At 41.3% G+C, this 27,615-nt stretch overlaps 1 protein-coding gene across 1 annotated transcript in view; it reads left to right on the forward strand.

Annotated features, from left to right (window-relative positions):
- The window catches only part of LOC138945576 (zwei Ig domain protein zig-8-like), a 128,220-nt gene extending 107,207 nt beyond the window's left edge, over positions 1 to 21,013 (forward strand). The window contains exons 4-8 of the mRNA XM_070317054.1: positions 7,912 to 8,016; positions 11,650 to 11,768; positions 12,919 to 13,090; positions 14,422 to 14,445; positions 16,883 to 21,013. Coding sequence (XP_070173155.1) covers positions 7,912 to 8,016; positions 11,650 to 11,768; positions 12,919 to 13,090; positions 14,422 to 14,445; positions 16,883 to 17,013 — 551 coding nt within the window. The 3' untranslated portion in view covers positions 17,014 to 21,013. The remainder of the gene's footprint in view (positions 1 to 7,911; positions 8,017 to 11,649; positions 11,769 to 12,918; positions 13,091 to 14,421; positions 14,446 to 16,882) is intronic.
- Positions 21,014 to 27,615: the final 6,602 nt, after the last annotated feature.

Consider the following 27,615-nt stretch of genomic DNA (forward strand, 5'->3'; position numbering starts at 1 on the left):
AGTTCTCCGGGTGCATCGTAGCGCGCCGCCTCTGTTGTATTAGTTTATCAAAAGATAACTCACCTCAAACAGGTTCGTGAGAATTTCGCTCCCCACAAGACAGAGCTCTCGCCTTTTCCTTTCCCGTTCTAAAAGGCAGTTTGAACTATTTCTTTTCCTTGGCCGAGCACTGTCTTGTGAAGCTACACTAATATAGTTCCTCACAATAATCAAAACAAAACAAACACAGTACATATTACTATCTTTTTTTATTTCCACAAACTCACAACAATCGTTTCTTGTTTCGGTTTGACATACACACTTGCCTTTCCCTTGCGTTATTACATTCATTATAATATTTGTAACAAGGCGGTCGAATGTGTAAAACAGCGAAAAGGATGACGTCTTCTGTAGTGACGTAATACTTTGAGTTACGTAATACGTTAAGTTCCGGTGATGCGGGTATTAGTCTCGGTCCTCTGATGGAACAGCTGATGTAGTCTCGGCAAATTCGTCTCGTGGTCTGTAGAATGTCCAAAAGCGTCACATATGATAACAATTAAGTCACATATTGGACATTTTGGGGACTTGTCAAGCCTCGGACAGCACAGGTGTCCAGCACCCAGTGTTGTGGAAATTCGACTACGGGAAGTACATACACTGCGCATTTAGATACATATTTTCAACCATAATTACCTTTTAAGTTTTTGCAATTCCGTAACAACAAAAATAGATATGTACATTTGAGCATTAAGATTCCCAAAACTCAAAAAAAGCTGTATATTTTCACTTGGCGAAGTTATTCTTTTTAGCTCGTTACTCAAACGTGGGCTCTGCGATTTATGATATATGTTCCGAGTGAAACGCTGTCACATATGTCAGAAAGCGTTCCCCATGCAGTAAAGGTTGCACTAGCAATCTGAGGTAGCTAACTCGTGCGTTTGGCTGTTGATTACTCTTTTCCTTCTTTATTTCGCCATTTTACACCAGATTTTGTTGTATGAGCCGGGAAGAACGTCGGATCCTTGGGTATTTTGTTTGTTTGTTTGTTTGCTTGACGCCCAGTCCACCACGAAGGGTGATATCAGGGCGGTGCTGCTTTGACATTTAACGTGCGCCACACACAAGACAGAAGTCGCAGCACAGGCTTCATGTCTCACCCAGTCACATTATTCTGACACCGGACCAACCAGTCCTAGCACTAACCCCATAATGCCAGACGCCAGGCGGAGCAGCCACTAGATTGCTAATGTTAAAGTCTTAGGTATGACCCGGCCGGGGTTCGAACCCACGACCTCCCGCTCACTGGGCGGACGCCTTACCACTAGGCCACCGTGTTGCGGTCGGATATTTGTGTTGGGTGAATAGGTGAACTGTTGTTATGTCTATTGCGATAGATAAATATCGGAGACGTTAGTGTTTTTGTTTTGTTTTGTTCTCGCTCTTGTTTGCTTGGGCAAATCTTCTTTGGTATTTCTGTTAAGCTACAAAATATAAAAGAAGCCTGAACGTTGCGAAAGAAATATATCTGTTACATTAATCTGTCTTCTTATTCTTATCCTTTCTTTTCCTCTTTTGTGTGTGTGTGTGGAACCGCTAAAGGGGTAAGAGAAGGAGAGCAAAAGAGTAAAAAGCCAAGATGCTCACAGAACTGAATTAACAAGGTTACAGTTCTTTGAATGTTTTATTCTCGGTATTATCATTATTGTTAGGGCGGGGATGTAGCTCTGTCGGTAGCGCGCTGGATTTGTATCCAGTTGGCCGCTGTCAGCGTGAGTTCGTCCCCACGTTCGGCGAGAGATTTATTTCTCAGAGTCAACTTTGTGTGCAGACTCTCCTCGGTGTCCGAACACCCCCGTGTGTACACGCAAGCACAAGACCAAGTGCGCACGAAAAAGATCCTGTAACTTCCACGCATTCGACATTTTTGTGAAACGCGTCAACAGTAGCTCTCGCATTTTGAAGATATTTTTCGTAATACTCGTCATTAAGGTGGCTTACTTCAGTTTTTAACTAATAAATGAATGTAGATTCCAGACCTAAAATTAAAGTAACGATTTTAGAAACTTCATTTTTCGAAAAAAGTTGGACCGATTTGGCGACAATTTTTGAAAACGTTCCATATAGCAATTGCATTTAAACAAAACCGTTTTGCTTGTAGGGCATATTAAAATGTAGAGATTTATTGAGATTAATTTTGTGGCATCTGCTAGAATTAATTCTATTACGATGAAAAGAACTGCACGTGATTCATTTATTTTATTTATTTATTTTATTTACGAGGATTTATATCACGCACGTATCTCACCACACAAGGCGACTCAAGGCGCATGTTACCTATTAATGCCGTGTGAGATGGAATTTTTTTTGCACAATATATCACGCATTCATGCTGTTCTTATGTTGTTTTGAAAACTGTTTAAGAATCTGAACTTGTTTATGTTTATAGGCACTTTATTTAAAAGATATGACAGCTTTATTTCTCGGCCTTTAAATCAAATTGTATTTTTGCTTGAACCACGTTCGTAAATTAACATCATGAAAAACTTGTGTTTTCACATGCGAGACAACCCATGCTTATAAACAGGAAACGAGCGAGGTGAAACAAATGTCAACGAAATACTTTTTTTATGGATCACATTTTAGATACAAATACAAGCTGATCTTGTTGGGTTTTGCTCTTGTTCAGGGTAGCTGTTTTTAGGTTACCGCTGTCTTCCTGCGTTGCATGTTTGTTTAGAAGAGTTGCCTCAAAGTACAGGTAGTATTGACACCTTTTGATAGCATTGCCTCCATCATTCTGTAACTCTCTTGGATAGAGTGGAACTCTCCTTGTCAGACTTTCTCCTTTTTAAGACGTTCCTTTTTCGGATTGTCTGTTCATCATCTACCCCCCGCGGGTTAGGGGGAAGAATTTACCCGATGCTCCCCAGCATGTCGTAAGAGGCGACTAATGGATTCTGTTTCTCTTTTTACCCCTGTTAAGTGTTTCTTGTATAGAATATAGTCAATTTTTGTAAAGATTTTAGTCAAGCAGTATGTAAGAAATGTTAAGTCCTTTGTACTGGAAACTTGCATTCTCCCAGTAAGGTCATACATTGTACTACGTTGCAAGCCCCTGGAGCAAATTTTTGATTAGTGCTTTTGTGAACAAGAAACAATTGACAAGTGGCTCTATCCCATCTCCCCCCTTTCCCCGTCGCGATATAACCTTCGTGGTTGAAAACGACGTTAAACACCAAATAAAGAAAGAAAGAAAGTTCATCATCTCTGTAAATTTACCTCCATTGTGAGACTTCCTCCGTTTAAAACCTGATTTAGTCAGTTGTTTAGGTTCCTTTTTGTGTCTCTTTGATTCAACCTTGATGTTATCATTTTCTGATTTAGAATAATCTTTTTCACAGTTGTATATGTCTGAAACTTTGTCGTTTTTCGCAGAACCTTACTGCATTGACCTCTTTGCAATTTGACATTTTAACTGAGATTCAAAATCGACCAAACTGATCGAAATATAAGATGCAAAGATCATTCGCGAAAGATACAAGCAACATGTGTAACGAAAGTATCTAGTTTTGAAAAAGATGTAATTCCTTCTGCCAAAATGAATCCATTATTCAGTTTAAGAGTTTCTAGGTTTATTCTGAAGTTGTTTATTTTAGAATGCCATTACGGTAATGTAAGCATTGACAAATATGGACGAAAATAGACGCACGCACACAGTTAATAAAGAAACATACTTTCGAGCTAAAACACAACCAAAAAAACAACAACAAAAACAAACAATAAACCATATTAACTTAAAAAGAAATGTTATCACTAGGATTACATTTTAAAAAGGTGTGCAAAAATAACAAAGTGCATGCGCACTTACGCAAGCACACACGCACATACGTACGTACGCTCTCTCGCACTAATGCACGCATGCACACACGCACGCCAGTACGCACGCTTGCTTACACACAGAGACTTTTCTCTCTGAAATTTCCCTTCTAGCCCCTCCCCCCTCTCCGTCTCTCTCTGTGTATATCTCTCACTGTCTCTGTTTCTGTCTCTGTCTCTGTCTCTGTCTCTCTCTGGGTTTTTTTTTCTCTCTCTCTCTCTCTCTCTCTCTCTCTCTCTCTCTCTCTCTCTCTCTCTCTCTCTCTTTTAGATTACGTTTTTAAAAAGGTATGCAACATAACAAAGTACTCACGCACTTACGCGAGCACGGACACACGTACGTACGCTCTCTCACACGCACGCACGCACGCACGTAAACACACATACACTGTCTCTCTTAATTGTAACCCCCCCCCCTCCCGCTCTGTCTGCATGGCTCTCTCTCTCTCTCTCTCTCTCTCTCTCTCTCTCTCTCTCTCTCTCTCTCTCTCTCTCTCTCTCTCTCGATAATAACTTTTTATTAATTCCCTTATGAAAGCAATTAAATACTGGCTAAAACTATTAGAAATGCCTTCCCATAGAATTCCAAGAGCAATTTACGATCATCTTAAACGTTTAGAGGAAAGAGGGATTAAGACTTGGGCTAGTGACATTAAAAACCATGTGTTTCGCCTGGGTTTTGGCTATTCTTGGATTGAGCAGCAGGTCGGTAATAAAACTGGCTTTTTGAAGATGCTTAAGCAGCGTTTGCTCGATTGCTATCAACAAGACTGGCATGCAAAGTTATTTGATAGTGAACGATTTGTGACCTATCGAAGCTTCAAAACTATTTTACAGTATGAACATTACTTATCAAGTTTGCATATTAGACGTTATAGAGACGTTCTGGTCCGATTTAGAGTTGGCATAAACGACTTATATTGCAACAGGCACAGATACAATGTAAATAGACGATTGGAATTATGTCCCCTGTGTGGTCTGGCGGAGGAGGATGAAATTCATTTCATCTTCGCCTGCCAAGCCTATTCAAATATAAGACAACAGTTTTCTTTAAACATTCTATTCAATAATTGTTTGAGAGCTAGAAATTTTGTCAACTTAATGAATATTGAAAATCAGGAAATGCTGGCATCATTTATTTTTGATTGTTTAAAACTTAGACAAGAGCTGATTGCAAATCCTGAACAATAGCAGAAAAGGCGACAACTTAACTACACTATTTAACCGGCTATGGCCGTCATTGTAATGTACATATTATATAATATCACAATTACTTTTTCTGATGGACTAGATAGTCCACCAGTATTACATTTATGTTTGTCCTTGACGTTGTTTTTGCCACGTTTCCCCCCCATTGCAAGGGGCATGTTGCCTAAATGCAATAAACTCGTTAATCGTTAATCGTTAATCTCTCTCTCTCTCTCTCTCTCTCTCTCTCTCTCTCTCTCTCTCTTTCTCTCTCTCTCACTCTTTCTCTTTCTCTCACTCTCTCTCTCTCCCCTCTTCCCCCCTTCACCAATCAACTCACCTCCTCCATCCCCACCATTCTTTAGATTTAATCTCCTTGTGCATGTTACACTTTCACTTCACACGTTTCCCAAAAAAAGACAAGAACACGAGTTATTCTCTCAAGCACCCAGTTGGAGCCAACCCGGAAGAAAAGGGGAAATAAAGTTCAAATAAATAAATATCTGCAAGTAGAGAGAAAAACATCTCAAAGACACGCAGATGAATGATTCCATTGATCTCCGTTGATGTATTTTCAGATGTTAAACATGTCCAATCGAAATCTTCATGCTGTCGTGTTTGCCCATGAATTGCACCCAAGTATCATCCAAAATTGACACGTCTCGTCATTTACCTGCCAATCGAAATGTCCGCACTTGTTAACGAATGATGATTCTGACCAATTCTAGATAAACTGAGAACGAGTTGAAAATAATTAGCTTGATGGTGTCAGTGCTACTGTAATGTTTTTTCTCGTGAAAGTTCATCTCGCCGCACCTTTATTGGCTGTTTGCAGTGTGCCTTGCTTCGAATATGTATTGGCTCAAGTAGTAGGCGTGCACATGCTCACACATATGCAAGACCTTGCCAATCCTCTCACACACACACAACCATGCACACAAACACGCACGCTCACGCACGCCCAGACACACACACACACACACACACACACACACACACTCACACACACACACACACACGCGCACACACACACACACACACACACACACACACACACACACACACGTACACACAAACACACACGCACAGACTCACACGCACAAACTCACAGACTCACGCGCGCGCACGTATGCACAGATGCATACATGTATTGAGTTCAAAATAAACATAAAAGCTATGAAACAACAACTACAACAACAACAACAACAACAACAACAACAACAACAACAACAACATGATATATATAGAAATTGTTCTTTGCAATGTATATTTGTGCCGAGCGTTGACCAGTCCGTGCTTCAGTGCAGCATAGACCTATCTAAATATAGGTCCCTGAGTGCAGAAATGGCAAGTGAACTCTTCTTCGGAACTGTGATGAAACCGGCGTGTTTCACTTTGCACAAGTTTCAACGTTAGAGGTCTTTGGAGACTTTTAGAATTAAACCTCTCTGTAATGTGATGGGGAAACCTATACAACATTTACACCTACATTACTTGGCTTTGTCACCGACGCTAAATTCAGCCAGTGCCTTTGTCTGGCCACACTCTCTGAATTGGACAGTACTCAATTCTCGCGCACTACTAAGAACAAAGAGAATAGAAAGACCAGACATCTTACGAATTTCACTGGTCATGATCTTTCGTTTCAAGCAGAACACATCGTCCAGTAATATCTAAACACATAGATGTTATTACGCCAGTTTGTCTAATCTTAGTTTTGTTTTAAGCCACCCGTTGCACACATTCTCCTTGATTCCGTTTGCCCTTTTTGCTTTATTAGTCGTCGATAGTTGTGTGTTTAAGCTTTCGTCTGTTCAAGTTCTAAGCCATTAAAAGCCCGTTAGCTGTTTCTTGAAATTCATCTAGCCAGATGTATGTCGGCTTACTAGCGCCAAAATCTGGGAATACCATTTTCACATGACAATTAATTTCAAGTATGTGGTTTGTGCGCTAGTACACTGTCATACAGATGCCATCCTTCGTGAGACCATCGGAAGCCTGCTTCACGTCTTGCAGAAATAGGATTTCATATGACTGTAGGGTTTCACAGGCAATCGTATTTTGTCTGTGGGCAGTTATAATAATAATAATAATAATAAATAACTTTTCTATAGCGCGAGTCCCATCAATTGGCTCCAGTTATCTGTGGCGAAGAGACTGTGGTCTTTTTTCATGACGATCTTGTGTATAAGACAGTCGTGCAGCCACCGTGACACTCTAGCTGTCTTGTTGCATGATAAGCAGGGAGAGGGGTGGTGGTACATGTATAATACAGGCAGCCGCATTACGTCTTCGGGCTGTAACTGTAACACTGTAGCGGACTTCTTGCATGCCTTGTTGTGAGAGGAGTGGCGGCGTATTTCATGACAATTTTGTGTATAAGACAGGCAGCCGCATAACGTCGTTGGGCTGTATGTGTGACACTGTAGCGGGCTTGTTGCACGACTTGCAGGTTGAGGGGTGGTGGTGCATTTCATGACAATCTTGTGTTTAAGACAGAAAGCCACATAACGTATTTGGGCTGTATGCGTGACACTGTAGCGGGCTTGTTGCATGCATTGCAGGGAACATGTTTATGTCAATCTTGTGTATAAGACAGGCAGCCGCAGAACGTCTTCGGGCTGTAACTGTAAAACTGTGGCGGGCTTATTGCATGCATTTCAGGGAGCTTGTTATGTCCATAATTGTGTATAAGACAGGCAGCCGCATAACATATTCGACCTGCATCTGTGACTCTGTAGCGGGCTTGGTGCATGCCTTGCAGGAAGAGGGGTGGTGGCGCATTTTATTAATAATACAGGCAGCCGCATTACATCTTCGGGCGTTATGGTTGACACTGTAGCGGGCTTGTTGCATGCCTTGCAGGGAGAGGGGTGGTGGCGCAACAAGCCGAGACGAGCACAGCGCGGCAGGCCAACCCGTTCAAGAGCCCCATCAAGCGATGCGGTGTCCGGAGTCCCACTGGATGCTGTATGTAACACAGTGTCCGGCTGTATCATTGTTGTCTATTTGTGTTTGTGTGTGTGTATTTGTGTATTAGCTATTGAAATCCGAGTTGGGTTGAAAGTGATATTGTAAGGTTCTTATTTTGGTTTTGCTTGTGGTATTCTTTTTTTATAATGTTTTTGTTCTGAGTCCCACTGGATGCTGTATGTAACAGTGTTCGGCTGTATCACTGTCGTTTATTTTTATTTATTTATTTTATTTAGTAGTTTATTAGCTATATGGAAAGCCGCGTTAGTTTGAAAGTAATATTTTGAGGTTCTTATTTTGGTTTTGCTTGTGGTATTTTTTTGTTTACAATGTTTTTGTTCGGAGTCCCAAAGGATGCTCTATGTAACACAGTGGGTGTGTGTGTGTGCAAGCCCTCTTTTTGAAGAATCTTCTTTTTTTATTAGTTATTTTTGTTTCGGTTTTGTTTGTGGTGTGCTTTTGCATAAAAAAAAACCCGCCTGAAGCCCGATTGGATGATATTTGTACACATCAGTGTGTGCCGTGTTTTTATTTATTTGTCTGTCTTTATTTATGGATTTTTTTGGGGATATATATATATAAGCCTATAGCTGCGGCAAGCCGGTTGTTTGGACGTTATTATTTATGTTGGTTCTTGATTTCCGGTATTGTTTTTGTTTCTGGAGCCCTATTCAATGCTGTTTGTAGACCGTTTGACACAGTGCTTTGTTTTTGTTTTTTAATACTTTCTTTTTGTGATTTTCTGGTTGGTTTTTGATTTCGGGTTTGATGTGAAATGCTTTTTGTGATTTTTGTGTCCGGGGCGCCACTGGATGCTGTATGTGATCCCTCACACATGTCCCTGTCTCTGTCCGGATTTATTAGTGTGTGTATGTGCGAGTTTATTGTATTGTATGGATATTATTATTACAGTTATTTCTTATGGCGAGACGTGTTTATTTGAAATTAATTCTGTTCTTGTTGGTATGATATTTTTTAATGTTTTTTGTTTGGAACCGTGCTTTAGTTATGTTTGTGGAGAACGTGGATACTTGTTCTTGTGGTATCTGGTAAGTGTTTTTTTGCGGTTTTGTTAAACCTGCTTTCGGACGAGAGTGGGGCGGGGGGGGGGGGTGGAGGGGGGAAGAGGGGGGGGGGGTGGATGGAAAGATAGAGAAAATAAAGTGAAGACCAATACCAAATAACACGTATACAAGACACGTTGAGTGGATGTTGTGTGTTGCTTTTCATTCGCTTTCTCTGTTATTTTGTTTGCTGCTGTCATAGTTTTGTTGTTGGTGGTGTTTTTGTGTGTGTTGTTTTTACTTGTTCAGAAGTCTTAACTGTTTCCTCTCGTGCGAATTGGTCAGGTTACTTTACTGACGTCGATGCGCTTCAGATTTCCATCTCCCTTGGATTATCAATGTCGGGCGTAAGTGTTGGGTCGGGTTTCTCGTTACCACGAAGTGTGATAACGGGTGATTCTCGGCACTGTTAACATACAACATTGATGAAGAGATACAGCCCCGGACCAAGGGGGGTCCAACACAGATCTTTTCAGCTAATGGTAATGAAGGCCTTGTACCTTCCAGATATGCAAACCGAGATATTATTTATTCACCGACTGTCTGGGTCATTTTTGACGCGGGCCAAGAGGGCACTGAACGAATTATCGAACTTTCAGAGAAGCGTAATACACAGGACCCCGAAAGTTGAGGATCGAAGCGAATGTTTTGAACCTGCGCCTTAAAGGTTAATTGAAAACCGAACTCAATTTTTCCCAAACACCCACAACGCCCGCTAAGGGGTTAATTCCCGAAATAGCTGTGGCGCGCTGGTCCAATCAATGACCATGCGAGAAAGGTCAGTGATGCTTGACTTATATCTTCAAGCATTCTCTGAATATCTAGGGTAATTGAAGACTAGATGGGAAGTCTTCCCTTGCACGCCCACTACTCGCTACCGGCTTGTTCTTTTTTTCTTCAAGTGAGTAGATCTTTGTGTGTTTTATTTCTATTAATGATTATTTCTCGGAAGCGTAGTGTTGAGGAAGAAAGGTATTTTCTGTTTCGATCTTTTTATTTTATTCATTTGTTCTTTGCTATATATTCTTTGCTTTTGTTTGTTTTGTTTTGTTTTGTTTAATTGTATCTTTTTGTCTTTATTTTTGTCTTTTGTCTGCCTTGTCTCGTCCGCCATACTGCAAGATAGATGTAAAACTAATCAAAGATAATGGCAATTGTGTCCAATTGCGTAAGCATTATTATTTTATATTTAATCTTTTAAGGATATGTATACCTTACTGGTATTCAATGGATGAAAGCGTAATCGAAAGAATACGTCAATTTGTTTTATTGTCTTTGTGTACATGTGTTTTCTGTCTTTGTTCAAACTTTGTGCATTGCTTCTGAACCTGTATTTGTCATCAGTTTTAAAGTAATTCATTTGTGCCTGGTTTTGAATTTGGCATAAGCATGGTAATGTTTGCGTCCAAAAGGTGAGTGCTATTGGAAGTGAATAAGCTGAGATCGTACAAAATTAGAAAGTGAAATTGAAAAAAAGTAATACTCGATTCTAAGAGGCTTATATCTGAACAGCATCATGGTGCACGGCCACTTGGTTTAAGCGTGTTTTTATTAATTTCTTGTATACACGTTATAAACAGTAACAACGGACATTTAATCATGTGTTTACATTTCTGTCCTGATCTGTGCTTGTAAAATGTAGCATGCACGATGCACACATCCTGTGATGGTGGTGGAGCTAATGTTTTTTTCCATTAATACTTTTCCTTTAACATTTGTTTCTCTTGATTAATTTGTCTCCGAATCTTCTTGATGCAAGATGTGTTTTTTCATCCTATATAACAACATTTTGTTTTTACATAGATAGCGAGAAACGTTAGTTGACAATATGTAGGTTGTTTATTACATTATGTATAGCTAAATATGTGCAGTTCGTTCATGAATATTCCATTGCTTTAATTTGTCAATACATATGGTAACTGATTTGAATACCAACGTGCTCTTATGTACAATACGGTAAATTGTTGTTTTTTCTTTTAATTTATTTCCTAATAAGACCGATTAGAGGGGTGAATTATGAGGAGAATACAGTTGAGTGTTGTTGTGTTTTTTTGATTCTCCAACGTTTGTCGTTTTCCTTTGCTGTTTGCACTTTAATGCAGATGCCCCTTTAAAATCATCGCCTTACCCTTATTTTAATTCAACAATATTCATTCGGTTGGTATATATATATATGGCACATCATCAAGAATAGTCCGCAGTGTTTGTCGTCATGTGGGTAGATCATTAGATGTTAAAACAAATATTTAAAACAAAAGAAAGGTGTAGTCGCTCAGTTATGCACGTAACAATGAGCACACACACGTCTGGTCTACACAATATTTAGCCTGTCCTAAAGACTGAAAGACAATGTGGACCCAAACACAGCCCATCAATCGTTCTCTCTCGAAATGAAAAGCTACATGCCGACATTGATTTCCACAGAGGACAAACAATCGCATAATGCAATCGTGCACTGGCCCCATATTGTCATTCATAAGAGTCTGGAATAGTGCATAAACCTTTCGTGATAAAGCATAACACACCAAGGTATATAACTTTTTTTGTTCACTTTGCATGTCCATAGTAATTTCCATGGAGGGGAAGCGATATGTCGACCTCGGAGAGAGGATCCATCTCATCTGCAACGCTTCTGGAGGCCCGCGGATACCGGAGGAAATTGATTGGTTCAAGGACGGCGATATGGTAACGATTGTGACCTATGAATATTCAACAGTACGATATAATATGTATAACATAGGCTGCTTTTGAATATTGAACATAATTATGGTGTATATTTTTGTCTGATCTGGGTTACATGGCAACACATTTGACATATTTATGGTTCCCATGTCAGACACAAATTTGAATTTGTGTGCTGTTTTCCATGATAACGTCAAGGCTCAGAGACGAGGTTAAAAAAGTAATCGACAAAACTGAGGCGGATTTTTAGCAAAAATCGTTAACAGTTTGTAACGAACGTTTGTTGATTTTGAAGTTTTGGTCAACACACACCATGAAATACACGATAGGCGAATATGTAACAAGTACGAATAAAGAACCTTTGGGCGAGAAATGAACATACAATACAATACAATAACTTTATTAATCTCTAAAAGAGAAATTACATTGCTGAGCGTTTGTGTCCGTAATAATAACATACATAACACATTCAAAATAAACATTTGTTCTTTGTCCTGAGAAAATATAGCACATTGGTTATCACATAAGAACCAATGTGCTATATTTTCTGTTATACTCCATGAGGGTGAGGGTTCAAGACACTTGGAAACACGATTAAGCTTTATGTACATTAGAGCTGTCTGCTCAGATTGTAAACTGAGAATTGAACAGTTAGTAGGCATGTGAACTCTCACAGACTTTGTAAAATAGGCAACAAAGACGTTATACGACATGATAGCGGTATCGGACTTTGTGCTTCGTGATGTTTACGAAATACCCCATCTTCATATCTGTTGTAATATATGTACGTAGTCTTCTCGAAAAGCCATCAGATGCCTTTTGGAATTGTTCTAATGTATAGAAAGGGAGAGAGACTCGTTTGTCTGGAAATGTCAAAATGCGTATGTTGCCACCAAGGGCAATAACTGTCGTCTGGTAGAGCCAAAGGGAGATAATTCACAGGTCGAACGTGGTTTTCAGATAGAGCACTTAATAACCTTTAATGTGATATGTAATATGCTGTGACTAGTGTATGTTATAAACACATACAACTTGTTTGAAATCAAAGGCAAAATTCTCAATAATTGACAAACAAACTGCATAACTATGTCGTCAATATCTGCTTCAGTCTTGCAAGACATGCGGCATCTGCACATATCTTGGTCTGTTTCAGATCGACTCCTTCAAATATCCGCACGTGAAGATTGAAAAGAGACAGTCATTCCGAGACAAGGCTTTTATCAGCGAGCTCATCATCGACAGAGCGAAGCTGACAGACAAGGGAGAGTATGTGTGTCGGAGCTCTCGCGACAACATCGTCAACATGATTGTCACAGTTCTCAGAGGTTGGTGTTGTTTGTGTTGTGGGAAGTATTGTATTTGTTTGGTTGGTTGAGTTGAACCGTAATCCCGAGTGCGAAGCGGATAGACTATGTGTGCCGGGAGGAGGGGGGGGGTGGGTTTGGTGGGGTGGGGTGATTAGTGTTCGAGAGCTCTCGCAACAACATCGTCAACATGAGGGTTACAGTTCTCAGTGGCTGGTGTTGTTGGTAATTCAAAAAAAGATAGACTCAAACGTTCCAAGAATCAAACAAGATAGGTAGGATATTGTACCGTTTAATTATTGACAAAACGACACTTTTTGTAGGGTTTGGTTTTGTGAATAATGAAACGTTCCAATAAACTCCCTTTCTTGTTTTTTTGATTCTGGTGTTTTTTGTGTTGTGGGAATTATATTGGTCGGTTGCGTTGAACGGTGATCTTGTGATTCAGAGTGCGAAGCTAATAGACTATATCTGCCGGCGGGTGGGGGGTGGGGGGTATATATATATGTTTTTGAGAGCTCTCGCAACAACATCGTTAACTTGAGGGTCGCAGTTCTCAGAGGCTATGACGTTGGTTAAGAAGACACGTTCGTATTGATGGGGTTGAAATCATAAAGGAGAGCTGGTCATTCAAAGTGCAAAGCTTACAAGGGAAATACTGTGTGTCGTAACAACATTGTCAACTTGAAGGTCGCGGTTCTAAGATGATTGTTGGTTGGTTATTGTGTTTGTTAATTGCTATGTATCGTTCCTACGGCTTGTACGGATATCCAAGGACCGATTCAAGTTCTAAGATGTTGGTGATGTTTGTGAAGATATGATTGTGTTGGTTTGGTTGAAGCTATGATGTGGAGTGGTGTGGGGAGAAGTGTGTGTGTGTGTGTGTGTGTGTGTGTGTGTGTGTGTGTGTGTGTGTGTGTGTGTTCTTTTCTCTAATTCGCTGTATTAGTATCTGTCTGTCTGCCTGTGCCGTGTGTGTCTGTCTGTCTGTCGGTCAGTCTGTATCTCTCTGTCTCTGTCTCTCTCCGTCTCTCTCCCTCTCTCTATCCCTCTCGCTCTCCATTTCTTCGATGTGTTGAGTCTGTTGTGCACAAAGAACCTCCAATGTTTCAGCCAAAAAACATTAAGAGCTCAAGGAACCATGATTGTATAAACCAAGAACATGAAACGAAGTTCTGTTGCCTTATGTTGTAACCAATTGACTCAAACAATTACCGATGCATGCCAACAGGAAAACCGTGCAATATTGAAGTCTTATTGACTATTGTGCTTATATGTACAAGCCCGTGCTTTATGTCAGTCTTGTGTTCATCTTCTGATCTTTACTGATTTTTATTTGTCTCTTGTTGCAGCCGAGTCACCAAATCGGAGACGAGGTAAGTTGTGTGGAGTTGTTTGTTCTTCACGCCAGTTCGACTGGTATGGAGCGATAGTTCAAGTCCACAGTTAACGCAAGCTTCAGAGTAAATTGTTGGTTATTGCAAGACGACTTCAGCATTGGCTTTAAAGATCAGCCTTAGAGTCTCACAGCGTGTATTTCATGTTCCAAGAACTTTTCTGTCAGGTCCATCCCCCCCCCCCCCCCCGCCCCCCCAAAAAAAAGTAAGCCCCATCTGCTTGTGTACATCACCACGTGTCATGTCAAGGATGCATGCATTCATGGACACGAACATAATGTAAAGACTCGCACACATGAAATCATGTGCATTTATTTATTATGCATGGGGAATTCATTTCTGTCTGTTTGTCTGTACTTACCACGCTTCTTTGTCTGTCTGTCTCTAACTCTATCTATGTCTGCTTCGGTCTCTCAATATGTCCATGATTGTCTCGTATTCTATCTCTTGCTGTCTCTCTCCCCCTCTCTTTTTCTCTCTGTCTACTTTTCCCTCTGTCTGTCTGTCTGTCTGTCTGTCTGTCTGACTCTGTTTCTGTCTCTGTCTCTGTCTCTCTCTCTGTCTCTGTATCTCTCTGTCTCTGTCTCTGTCTCCCGCTCTCCCTCTCTCTCTCTCTCTCTCTCTCTCTCTCTCTCTCTCTCTCTCTCTCTCTGTGCTCATCTCCATGAAAAGGGCCCAAGGCCTACTCATTAAAACATTCAGACTCTGTCTCTGTCTCTGTCTCTGTCTCTGTCTCTCTCTCTCTGTTTCTCTCTCTCTCTCTCTATCTCTCTCTCTCCCTCTCTCTCTCTGGTTGGCTGGCTGGCTGTCTGTCTCATGCGTATCTGTGTATTTGTCTTTATGTCAGTGTCTAGTGTTTAGTGAGAAAAGGTCGACAAACATTATTATGGGGGACAAAAAGTGTGGTGCAGTCGATCTGTCTGGCTGCCAAAGTGTTGTATAAGTGTCACACAGGTGTAATGCCTGTGATGACGAATGGGTTTGTGCTGCGTGACTTTTTATGTTGCTGCTGCTACGTCTTCAGCGTCTTCCTTTCTTTGTTCCTTTTTACATTTACAGATGTAGTCAAGTTTTGACTAAATGTTTTAACATAGAGGGGGAATCGAGACGAGGGTCGTGGTGTACGTGTGTGTGTGCGTGTGTGTGTGTGTGTGTGTGTGTGTGTGTGTGTGTGTGTGTGTGTGTGTGTGTGTGTGTGTGTGTGTGTCTGTCTGTGCGTGTTTGTGTGTAGAGCGATTCAGAGTAAACTACTGGACCGATCTTTATGAAATTTTACACGAGAGTTCCTGGGTATGATATCCCCAGACATTTTTTCTTTTTTTGGATTATCTTTGATGACGTCATATCCGGCTTTTTGCAAAAGTTGAGGCGGCACTGTCACACCCTCATTTTTCAATAAAATTGATTGAAATTTTGGCCAAGCAATCTTCGACGAAGGCCGGACTTTGGTATTGCATTTCAGTTTGGTGGCTTAAAAATTAATTAATGACTTTGGTCATTAAAAATCTGAAAATTGTAATTGTTTTGTTTTTTTAAATAAAACGATCCAAATTTACGTTCATTTTATTCTTCATCATTTCTTGAGTTCAAAAACATATAAATATGTTATGTTCGGATTAAAAACAAGCTCTGAAAATTAAAAATATAAAAACTATGATCAAAATTAAATTTCCTAAATCGATTTAAAAACAATTTCATCATCTTATTTCTTGTCAGTTACTGATTCCAAAAACATATAGATATGATATGTTTCGAATAAAAACACGCTCAGAAAGTTAAAACGAAGAGAGGTACAGAAAAGAGTACTATGCAGCACAGCGAAACCACTACCACGCTAAACAGGCTCGCCAGTTTCACTGCGTTTTGCACGAGCGGTGGACTACTGTCATTGTGAAAAAAATGCAGTGCGTTCAGTTTCATTCTGTGAGTTCCACAGCTTGACTAAATGTAGTAATTTCGGCTTACGCGACTAGTTTTTGCTTGTTGTGAGTTATGTTGGTTAGGTGGGTGTAAATATATAGCTCTCTCTCCTCCTCTCTGTTTCTGTCTGTCTTACTGTCTCTCTGTGTGTCTGTATGTCTGTGTGTCTGTCTGTCTGTCTGTCTTTTATCATCACTGATCATCATGACCATCAGCAACAGAAGCAGCAGCAGCAGCAGTATCAGCATCAGCATCCGTTCTATTTTTTGTTATTTTCGTCTTCGTATTCATATAAGTTTTCTTCTTGCAAACTCCAGTATTTTGTCTGAGTGATCCATTTTTGTATTCTCCGATGAGACCGAGAAAGCTTAACTGTTGTCGTTTTTTCCCTACATTAGCAAGTGCACAAATGATCTAATTTCATTAAGCCGTTGTCTATACATCGTACGTTTAGTAATGCTCATGTTTTGACTTTTTTAACTTTTTATGTGTTCAGGCACCAACATGTACACCGACGATTACGACAGCTCTGCCTCATGCGTCTTCAGCGTTCACCACATATTGCACGTGCATTTGGCAGCACTGCTCGCGACCTACATCTTCTTCACTTGGATGCTGCAATCCTGACAGGTGTGCTGAGTCACAAATAAAAGACGATGGGTGTCGGCGCGTGGCATATGTCAGCCTTCCTTCACGCATGTTCTGCAATCTTGGAATGTGTTGTGTCTCACGCATGAGTTGTTGAGCCCTGCTAATGCCGGCTGGTGTAGTTAAAAGGAGGGTATGCTTCGCAAGGTTCAGATTCTGTACTGTGCTTGGATCAGTGACATTATCAGTGGCTGCGACACACAGAGAAAGACACACGCCGGATCTTGTTCCCTACTCGGTGCCTTACCTCATTATTACTTACAAACCACTTGAATATTGACTTTCTTCAGTCACTGCGAATCTCAGTGTTGTTGACTGCACTAGTTGTTGCACTTTGGCCCTTTAGTCTTCATAGTTATCCAGTTGTGAAGAGTTTCCCATTGGATCTATTTTCTGTGTATAGAGTGCACCACAACCTCAACCGAACAGTCATTGATTCGATGCACTTGAGACATGATTTCGATACTCATACGAAGTTGGAAGATGTTCGAACAGAAGGGATCCCATTTGACCATGATACTTCTAAGGTCTGGATTGTACGGCCCATCACTACACTACCCAGTGGAAAAGCGGAGAGCCGGATAGAGCTCATGATCTTCTACGTGTCTGGTAGAACCCAGCAGGCATGGCCTAAAGGTTAGACCTGCTTCTATTCCAGGTATCACCAAGCTGGCGTCGTGTTCTGCAAAAGTACTGACCACTTATAACTCACTGAACTACTTTGCACATTGTGTTTTGGCTATGAGATACAGTCGATACATACGAGGTGCAATGATGCATCCGAAACAATGCTAGCTTGCTGCATGGTGTTCCAACTACGAGCGCTTGTGATATTTGTGAAGAAGACAGTTTATATCGTTGCAAAGGCGTGAAACGCGTGACGTGCGAACCAATTTGGATAACATAATTGAATTGTCTTGCTCGCCCCAAAGTGTCGCGTGGCAATGTTAGTGATATGTGTAAACATTAACAAAATCCTATGTGCTCCGATCCAACGACTCTGACACCAGAAACGACGGATTATGAGAATGTTTTTCTCTAACTAAGCTGAGTATGTATCTCAACAGATGTCGAGAGTACCTATTCTGAGCTGATAAAAAAACCATTAATACAAATTAAGAAATCGCATATTTTTAAGACTTCATTTTGGCCATGTGGACGGTGTCAGTCGTTGTACAAATCTGATCGAAAGTGTGCTCCCCAGTTGCTTGGTAACAGAGTTGTGTGCCAACGTCGCTCCACTGAACACCAACACTTCATGGATTCAGAGTGTAATACTGATTGACATGCATCTTCGAAACACAGAAGTGCGTTGCATCCTCACGAAGGGCAAAGCCCTTGAGACCGGGCCGACAAACTCGAGAGAATAACACTTCTCTCTGATTGCATCATGACTTTTTATATGCACATGCATGCAGCTTGCCCATTTTGCTCTAGGACTCGATCGGACAAACTGGAATCACATGTAATGGCGAGATTGCATGCAAGCAAGGTGTGGAACTACATAACACTAAGGCTACGGGGAGTATCATTTCTCCCCCCCCCCCCCCAAAAAAACCAAAAAAAAATGCAATTTAGGGTCGCATGTAATTGTGATATTACATGCAAGCTTCGGATCAAATTGGGTTATAAATGACTCACATCTATCCGTTTTCTCACCAAAGTTGAAGACATGTGGTCATTCCTGGACTTAAGGAAATACTAGCCGTGTGGAATTACTTCACATTGACACTGTGGAAATAAGATACACGGGGCTGTATAATGTAACCTCGAATACATTCAGTAATCCTGGACTGAACAAAATATCATGTGTGGGCCTACACCACACACACACTTGAGAGAAAAAAACCTGTCTAAAGTTTTCAAATATAGACACTAACATGCGTTTTCAAAGAAAACATGATGTGGAGTAACTATCTGGATCCTTAGTGTATTCTGCACTTCAGAAAGAAGTGAAATGAATGTGGACTTCTTCTCGGTCGTTTTGTTATGCTGCAGTTGTGTCGCTGTTGTCAATCAAAGGTGAGGTCAATATTTGAATGCACACATAATCATTCACATGACTAATTCAATGCACACAGTCAAAAACTCGCGTGTTTTAAATGTTGGACATTCTGAACTTTTTACTTTGAATAGGCAACGTTGGAAGTGGCACAGGTACTGACGCACACAGATGACAGCTATTTGTTTGTGCATAGAAAACTGAACTTCGAGGAAAGAAGACACCAGGGCTAAGGTGCACGAACTGAAAGTGGGTGTCACCCAAACGGGAGAGAACAAACCGCGGGATCTGATTCGTTGAAATCACAACAAATCTCAATGTCAACCAATCCAACACTGGCTTCCACCCGGTTGGTCACTTCCTCATGCACCTCGGCCCAGGCAACCTTGCGTGTGTCACAGACACTGACTCACAAGAAGAACAGTGTTTCGTGTGTGCATGAGGGGGGTGTGCATTGCTCGGAGATCAATTTGTGAATTGGAAAGCTCGCGCTACCTCAATACTCGATGACCATCATCATCATCAGAAAATTATTCCTGAGTGACCCGCCACGATCAAATTAAGGCTTAGACCTTCCCCAGAAAATAGTTCGACTCACCATACTTTATCAGATCTGGTCAGGTTTTTGTATGGAACAAGAACGACCCTCCCTTTGCACACATACTCACAATCAACAGACTGAGTGCTTTCTGTGCAGAGTTTGTTTGTTTGTTTGTTTGTTTGTTTGTTTGTTTGTTTGTTTGTTTGTTTGTTTGTTTGTTTGTTTGCTTAACGCCCAGCCGACCACGAAGGGCCATATCAGGGCGGTGCTGCTTTGACATATAACGTGCGCCACTCTGTGCAGAGTGGAATTTGTTGTTGATGATTTCATAAAATTTCTTAACCGGCACTAGTATCAATATGCGAGATTAATTGATAAAAAAACCCGGCACGGTTGGCCTAGTGGTAAGGCGTCCGCCCCGTGATCGGGAGGTCGTGGGTTCGAACCCCGGCCGGGTCATACCTAAGACTTTAAAATTGGCAATCAAGTGGCTGCTCCGCCTGGCGTCTGGCATTATGGGGTTAGTGCTAGGACTGGTTGGTCCGGTATCAGAATAATGTGACTGGGTGAGACATGAAGCCTGTGCTGCGACTTCTGTCTTGTGTGTGGCGCACGTTATATGTCAAAGCAGCACCGCCCTGATATGGCCCTTCATGGTCGGCTGGGCGTTAAGCAAACAAAACAAAAAAATCAATATGCGAGACTAATTGATAAAAAAAAGCTCTCTCTGCACTGAAAGCAGTCAGGAGGTGGAATGTTGGTGTGTGTGTAAGTGGAGGGGTGGTCTTATCCCACGTAAAACCCTTTCGCGGCAGATTTGAGATAGTGAGCTAAACTCTTTTCGTGGGGAGGTATGTGCCTTTAACCTCTGTTTAAAGGGCATTTTTCTTGAGGAAAGTCGACCGTCAATCTGTTAGTGTTTAGTGTGTGAAAGAACGACTACTCACGCATACGTTCCGGTGAAAATGGTTGATACCTTTTTTTCAAACAGTTATCATGCCTTCACATCAAATGATTTGTGTCCAGTTTTGATTACCAATATATATTTAATTTCACATCACATACATAAAATGAACATGGCCAGTAGGAAAGCTTCATTTTTTCATGAGGTGAACAAAACCCGAATACGGAACTTACAGATAGCGTACGTCCTTCCTGCATAAACGACCATGTTCACAGATTTGCCCGACTTTTGCATGGAATAATAAGAAATCCTCGCACTTAAAAACAAACCAAATTACAATGGCGTGTGTGCACTCTGTACAAAGTGGACCTTGTTATGAATTAAGTTCGCAGATTGACCCTCTAGGTGTCACTTACGAAATAAAGAACATGCGATACCGATTCATGCACAGCCTAGCGGTGACCTTATGAGTAATGTTGCATTGAATCATTAAAAGTACATTCCTTACTGTGCACGTCATCGCGTTCACCACCACAGATATGTTCAACAGTGTTAACGGTATGAGAGAAACTTTCAACTTAAATCCACAGCCTGCGCTGTAAATTGAGGTGTTTTACTTTTGAACACACTGTTTGCAGCCAGTTGTGAACACTACGTGAGACACTATTCATAATTCTACTGGCGAAAGTAGCACACATTGCAAACGCTATGGAATGTTTACCACGTGTGCTATTTTTGCTGGTAGAATTGATAACGTATCTCACTCAGTGTTCCTAACGGGGTACAAGACGTGTGTTCAAACGTGAAACACCTCAATTTACAGTGCAGGCTGTGGATTTAAGTTGAAAGTTTCTCTCATACCGTTAACACTGTTGAACATATCTGTGGTGGTGAACGCGATGACGTGCACAGTAAAGAATGTACTTTTAATGATTCATCGGCTGGTCAAAGCAGCTGCAAAGAGAGCGCTCATTGCTTGATCGTCAATTCTCATTTGCAAGCAAATATGTCGCATTTACTGAGCGTTTTTCATGTGTGTAATTACTCAAAGTCCCTTTAATTTGTTTTAAGTCTCTAACGTGTCCGAGTGTGTGAATGTAACCTTGGAACTCTACAGGGTAAATCACTCCTGTGTTTCTCATGTTTTTACTGTTCCAAACCGGTAGCCGAGAGAAACATGTCACTCACTTACTCCAGCATATTCATACCTTCTGTAAAGCCTATCACATTTCAGGGATATTGCTAAAATTTATTTTCTTTGGCAAAGTTGCCGTAAAAGTATCGGCAATGTTCGGAAGTTTGTCATTTTTCACCCACCGTGGAAAAAATAATATCGGCAGCTCTGCCGAAATAATGGTGAAGTTTTTGGCGATTTGAAATAAGTTTCCGTGTTTTGCCGGCGACTAACGACACCCCTGAGATTTGATTGTGTGTGTGTGCAGCATAAATGACTGCTTTAGCGAAGCAAAGATATTCCAGCCTGGAATATCTTTGAGCGAAGTGTGTGAGGAAATCATTGATTGATTGATTGATTGATTGATTGATTGATTCGTGATGATTCAAGACCTTACACTTTGAATGCTTTTTTTCCAGTTATTAATATAATTATGTATGTAAAAAGTATGTATGTACATTTTGTGTTTGCTTTGCGGATTTATTTTCTTGTGACACGAGTCAAATGATGTGTGATGATCACTGGTTGTGCAAAGATGTAAATCAGGGATGCATGAGGATGTTGTTTTACTTATATGTACAAGATTAAAACTTGTGGACTGTATATGTTAAACTTTTTCACGAAGACCTGGAAAAACCGCGCAAATAGCTTTTAAGTGTCCAAATAATGGCATTCTCCAGATGTGGTGCCATTTCTAATTTGTTTACTGCTTTATTCGTATTAAACTTAATCTTACAAAAAACATGTCTTTGTATCGCTTATAAGCAACATTTCACGAGTCTTGATGTGCATTCACCTACACACGATTTTAACGATGCTTCGCGGAGTAACTGCGTATACGTATAAGAGTTTTACTATTGCGTGTACATGTATTACGAAAGCCTCCCGTCCAAGGTAGGCATTTTCCAAAGCAAAGAATAATGTGTATGGCGTTTTATAAATAATTGGAAACAAGAAAGGTTAGTCTGTAGAACTTTAAATTATTGGCGAAACAATTTTGTTTCTTCAAATTTTGTTCAGCCAGATTGGCAAATTATAATTTTCATAAAAGTAGAATAAAATGACAAAGATTGGTTTGCAGTGTTTCAGCAATGATCCACATTGCTGAGAGCTTACTTGGTGAAGTTGTGATATTGTTCCATTTGGTATCCATGTTCAGTAGATTTGTTGTGACTGGTCTGCATATAATATTCATTTATTTCTTCTTTTTTTTCAAGCTCAGGGGTGCATTTGCGTGTATGTTTTATGTATGAACTACATTGAATACATTTCTTGTTTCTTTCATCGTTTATCTGTCTTACTTTGTATGTTTTGTTATCTTTGTTTTTGCGTGTTGTTGTTGTTTGTTGTTGTTGTTGTTGTTGTTGTTGTTGTTGTTGTTGTTGTTGTTGTTAACTTATTAATGGTAGCCTGGGGAGCTGCATCTGTGTGTGATTCACTTGTACCAAAAGGATGTGGAGTTTCAAGTGAAAATAAAAATAAAATTTGTTTTTAAAATAAATAAACAAATATATAATGAAATATCATCTTTAAAGGCTGAAATGCACTTTTGGGGGTAGGAGAGTTGCAGCAGGACTAACTGATAGGAAAACAAAAAAAATGGTAAGATAAACACGATCATGTCGCAATTAACTAACGCTGTCGTTTCACCCTGTCGCACCAATGTACAGTTTGCTCTCTCTCTCTCTCTCTTTCTCTCTCTCTCTCTCTCTGTCTCTCTCTGTCTCTCTCTCTCTCTCTCTCTCTCTCTCTCTCTCTCTCTCTCTCTCTCTCTCTGTCTCTCTCTTTCTCTCTCTCTCTCTCTCTCTCTCTCTCTCTCTCTCTCTCTCTCTCTCTCGATAATAAAGATTTTGTCTTGTCTTGTCTTGTCTTGTCTCTCTCTTCATTTGGGTTAAATGTAAACCGTAATGATCGGGAATGACAGGACTGTCCTGGTAGTCATGGGATCAGTACTTTTGACCTTTTCCTCCGCTCTAATTAATTGCTCACGAAAGTGTCTCATTTCATTAACACCAACCGAAACGTCCAGTTTAAATTGCGAGCGCTGTAACGCCCACCTCTTAATGCTAAGAAGTGCGATAACGTCAGTGAACTCTTGATGAAGTTTTAGCGTAATGACTTCAACATACGATGGACAAGGTCTAATTGCATCTGTATTGGTGTCCTCTGCTTAATCATTACTGGCTGACCGCATCCTGGACACGCCCATTCCACTCTGTTTAAGAGCAGAATATACCTGCGCAGTTTCAGCGGCACAGACGACGCATTACATAATTATTGTTGATGCTGCGATAGGGATTATGACGAGTACTTGGCCTGTTTTCCTTTCACGCAACGTGTAGCGGGCTGTCCTGCTGAAGTTACATAGGTGAGCGCCAGGCCTTACGAAACCGAGTTCAACGCATGCTGTCTCTCAAACTACTTCGCTGACGCCGTCTGTTGTTAGGGGCAAATTACATCTGCGCAGAGTCAGCGGCACAAACGACGCACTGCAGATTATAATTATATAATTCTTTTTTTCCCTTCGTGAAAAGAAAACAGGCTAAGTACTCGCCATAATCCCTATCGCAGCATGCAGCGCCGCTGACTCTGCGCAGGTATAATTTGCCCCTTATGAACATGTTGTCGAGTAGGAGCTTCAAATGATATAGAACTTTACGAGTTTCGTTTACAACAGCATGTCCATGATGACATTCAGCATATCGCTGCAGCTTCTCCTTCTGCGCTCCCGTCGCAATATATCGCTGTTGAAAACGTCACTGCCTATCCTATCAGTCTGTGTCTCAGGACGAGGAAAGTCGAGGAAATGCAGACAAATTGACGAAGTATCCATCAACTGTCTCCTCAGTCGTGGCTGTCAGCGATTCAGCACTGTATTCTCCGTTGGGTTTGCAAGTGATTCGCTTGCAGATCAAAGAACTGAGTTTCATATTCATCGGTGATCCGCTTGCAGATCGAGGAACTGAGTTTCATGTTCATCGCCTTAAGTTAAGGCTAGTGATCCGCTTGAAGATCAAAGAACTGAGTTCCGTATTCATCGGTGATCCGCTTGCAGATCGAGGAACTGAGTTTCCATGTTCATCGGGGATCCGCATGCAGATCAAAGAACTAAGTGTCCATGTTCATCTGTGATCCGCTTGCAGATCAAAGAACTGAGTTTCCATGTTCATCGGTGATCCGCTTGCAGATCAAAGAACTGAGTTTCCATGTTCATCGGTGATCCGCTTGCAGATCAAAGAACTGAGTGTCCATGTTCATCGGTGATCCGCTTGCAGATCAAAGAACTGAGTTCCGTATTCATCGGTGATCCTCTTGCAGATCAAAGAACTGAGTTTCCATGTTCATCGGGGATCCGCATGCAGATCAAATAACTGAGTGTCCATGTTCATCGGTGATCCGCTTGCAGATCAAAGAACTGAGTTTCCATGTTCATCGGTGATCCGCTTGCAGATCAAAGAACTGAGTGTCCATGTTCATCGGTGATCCGCTTACAGATCGAGGAACTGAGTTTCCATGTTCATCGGTGATCCGCATGCAGATCAAAGAACTGAGTTTCCATGTTCATCGGTGATCCACTTGCAGATCAAAGAACTGAGTTTCCATGTTCATCGGTGATCCGCTTGCAGATCAAAGAACTGAGTTTCCATGTTCATCGGTGATCCGCTTGCAGATCAAAGAACTGAGTTTCCATGTTCATCGGTGATCCGCTTGCAGATCAAAGAACTGAGTGTCCATGTTCATCGGTGATCCGCTTACAGATCGAGGAACTGAGTTTCCATGTTCATCGGTGATCCGCATGCAGATCAAAGAACTGAGTGTCCATGTTCATCGGTGATCCGCTTGCAGATCAAAGCACTGAGTGTCCATGTTCATCGGTGATCCGCTTGCAGATCAAAGCACTGAGTGTCCATGTTCATCAGTGATCCGCTTGCAGATCAAAGAACTGAGTTTCTTAGTTATCGCTTTAAGCACGAAGAGACTGCCTATATACTCTCCCTGCAATTAATGTAAGTTGTTCCGTTACCGGCAACGTGAGAGTAAATGTCTGACGTACGGCATCTTTCACGGACATTTGACGTCAGGTTGGTGGGGGCTTGGGGTGGGGAAGTGAAGGGAGCTATACTGACTAAGAATGCTCACAAGTAGTATGAGGCAGGAGAGCACAGACATACCCTGTCCTCGGCGTCCATCCTGTGGCAAGTGCCTGTGGTCGTGTGGTCATGTGGCAGACACACCTGCTAGCTCTAGACTAACGAAGTAAGCGATCCTCTCGGAACTGCAACTTTTCCCACAGTTTCAATCATTACCAGCACATGCATTCTCCATCAAATGGGGCTAAAGGTCTGAACATTTGCATATATGATCAATAAGAGTAGCGGAATAAATGTGTACAATTTCACTTTATGTCTTCATAAACCTGTACAAACGCAGCTTTCATATGTCGGCTTCTAGTCTCTCATGCGGCTAAACTATTTTGCTTCTCTCAAATTCTCCGCACCCATCGTCCGCCATCTAACATAACATAACCAAAAAAAAGTCTGTTTGCAAAATAAGAAAGTGTTTTATTCAGCAACTACAGCCCCCACACACTGCTAAGTCCTTTGGGAGAAAAAAATAACCAACAGTCTCGCTCTGACCAGCATCCGCCTCAGGATGGACAGGGGTCAGACAGAGACGAAACCATGGGTCCTCTCCCCGGACATTGTGGTCACTGCTGGTAACACTCCACTTGTATTCTTGTTGACTGTCCGGGGGGAAATCTGGCTGGACAGGCCCTCGGTCTTGTCCCTACCTCCCGTCCTTCTTCTTCTCCGGCAATTCTGCGTTTCCTCCCGTCCACCCACAACCGACTATGGTGTTTTCTGTCCCTGATGACTCCATATGCTTGCCACAAAGGGTACCTGCTGAGTGGTGGTGTTTGAGTAACTGATGAATGTTTTAGTTGGAGTTGAAGGTGTTCTTTTTGGGTATTATCAGCTGTTATTATCAATGCAGTGCCACATATGGCTTTTTGACCAATCAGGACGGATTCTAGGTGACCCTCTAAATGTTATAACGTTCAGGCACATTTGACGTCAGGTTGGTGGGGGCTTGGGGTGGGGAAGTGAAGGGAGCTATACTGACTAAGAATGCTCACAAGTAGTATGAGGCAGGAGAGCACAGACATACCCTGTCCTCGGCATCCATCCTGTGGCAAGTGCCTGTGGTCGTGTGGTCATGTGGTCATTTTGTTTATCAAGCTGAAAATGAACAAGACAAAGTAAAAATTTAAATCAGCAATATCGGTGTGGTTTATTCTAAAGAATGACACTTCAAATGCTGTCAGATAATACTCTCTTTATCTAAAAAAAAAATACCGAAAAGCGAGTTTTGTCGGTTGGTGCTTTACCGTACAGCGAGGCACCGCCCATCCTCTGAGTGTGCAATGCCGACTCGCTCACTTGAAATCTAAATTATCAAAGTTCGGAAAATCAAGTGAAATTGGGTCACTCGCTTTACGTCAAATGTATCTTTACGTCATTTCCCATCCGTCTGGAGTCGGTTCTAAATCTGTCGCTCTCTGTTCAACAAGAAAAAGCGAAGCAACCGAAACGCATGTTCAACATGGTTTGTTGTGTGTCAAACGCATTTGACCTGTGAATATTCATCACGTAAGGTGTGTTACTCTGATTGGCTGACCCAGGTCACGAGAATTCTTTGACTGACAGGCATAATCAGCTGGCCCTGCCTTTCGGTCAGTGACAATAATCGGATCCTTTCTGCAGCAAAGACAATACAGAAGGCAAGGTAATTAACAATGACAACACTAAAGTGCAACCCCCAATCACCCCCCCCCCTCACCCCCACCCCCCACCCCCTAAAAATCACCGTCATTCTAAGGAAATGTTTTGTGCCTATAACTAAAAGGGCAATTTTTGTGTGGTTTGTTTCGAAAATTGTGATTGCACATTTTGAGGGCA

Source organism: Littorina saxatilis, linkage group LG1 (assembly GCF_037325665.1).
Source record: "Littorina saxatilis isolate snail1 linkage group LG1, US_GU_Lsax_2.0, whole genome shotgun sequence".
Taxonomy (NCBI): domain Eukaryota; kingdom Metazoa; phylum Mollusca; class Gastropoda; order Littorinimorpha; family Littorinidae; genus Littorina; species Littorina saxatilis.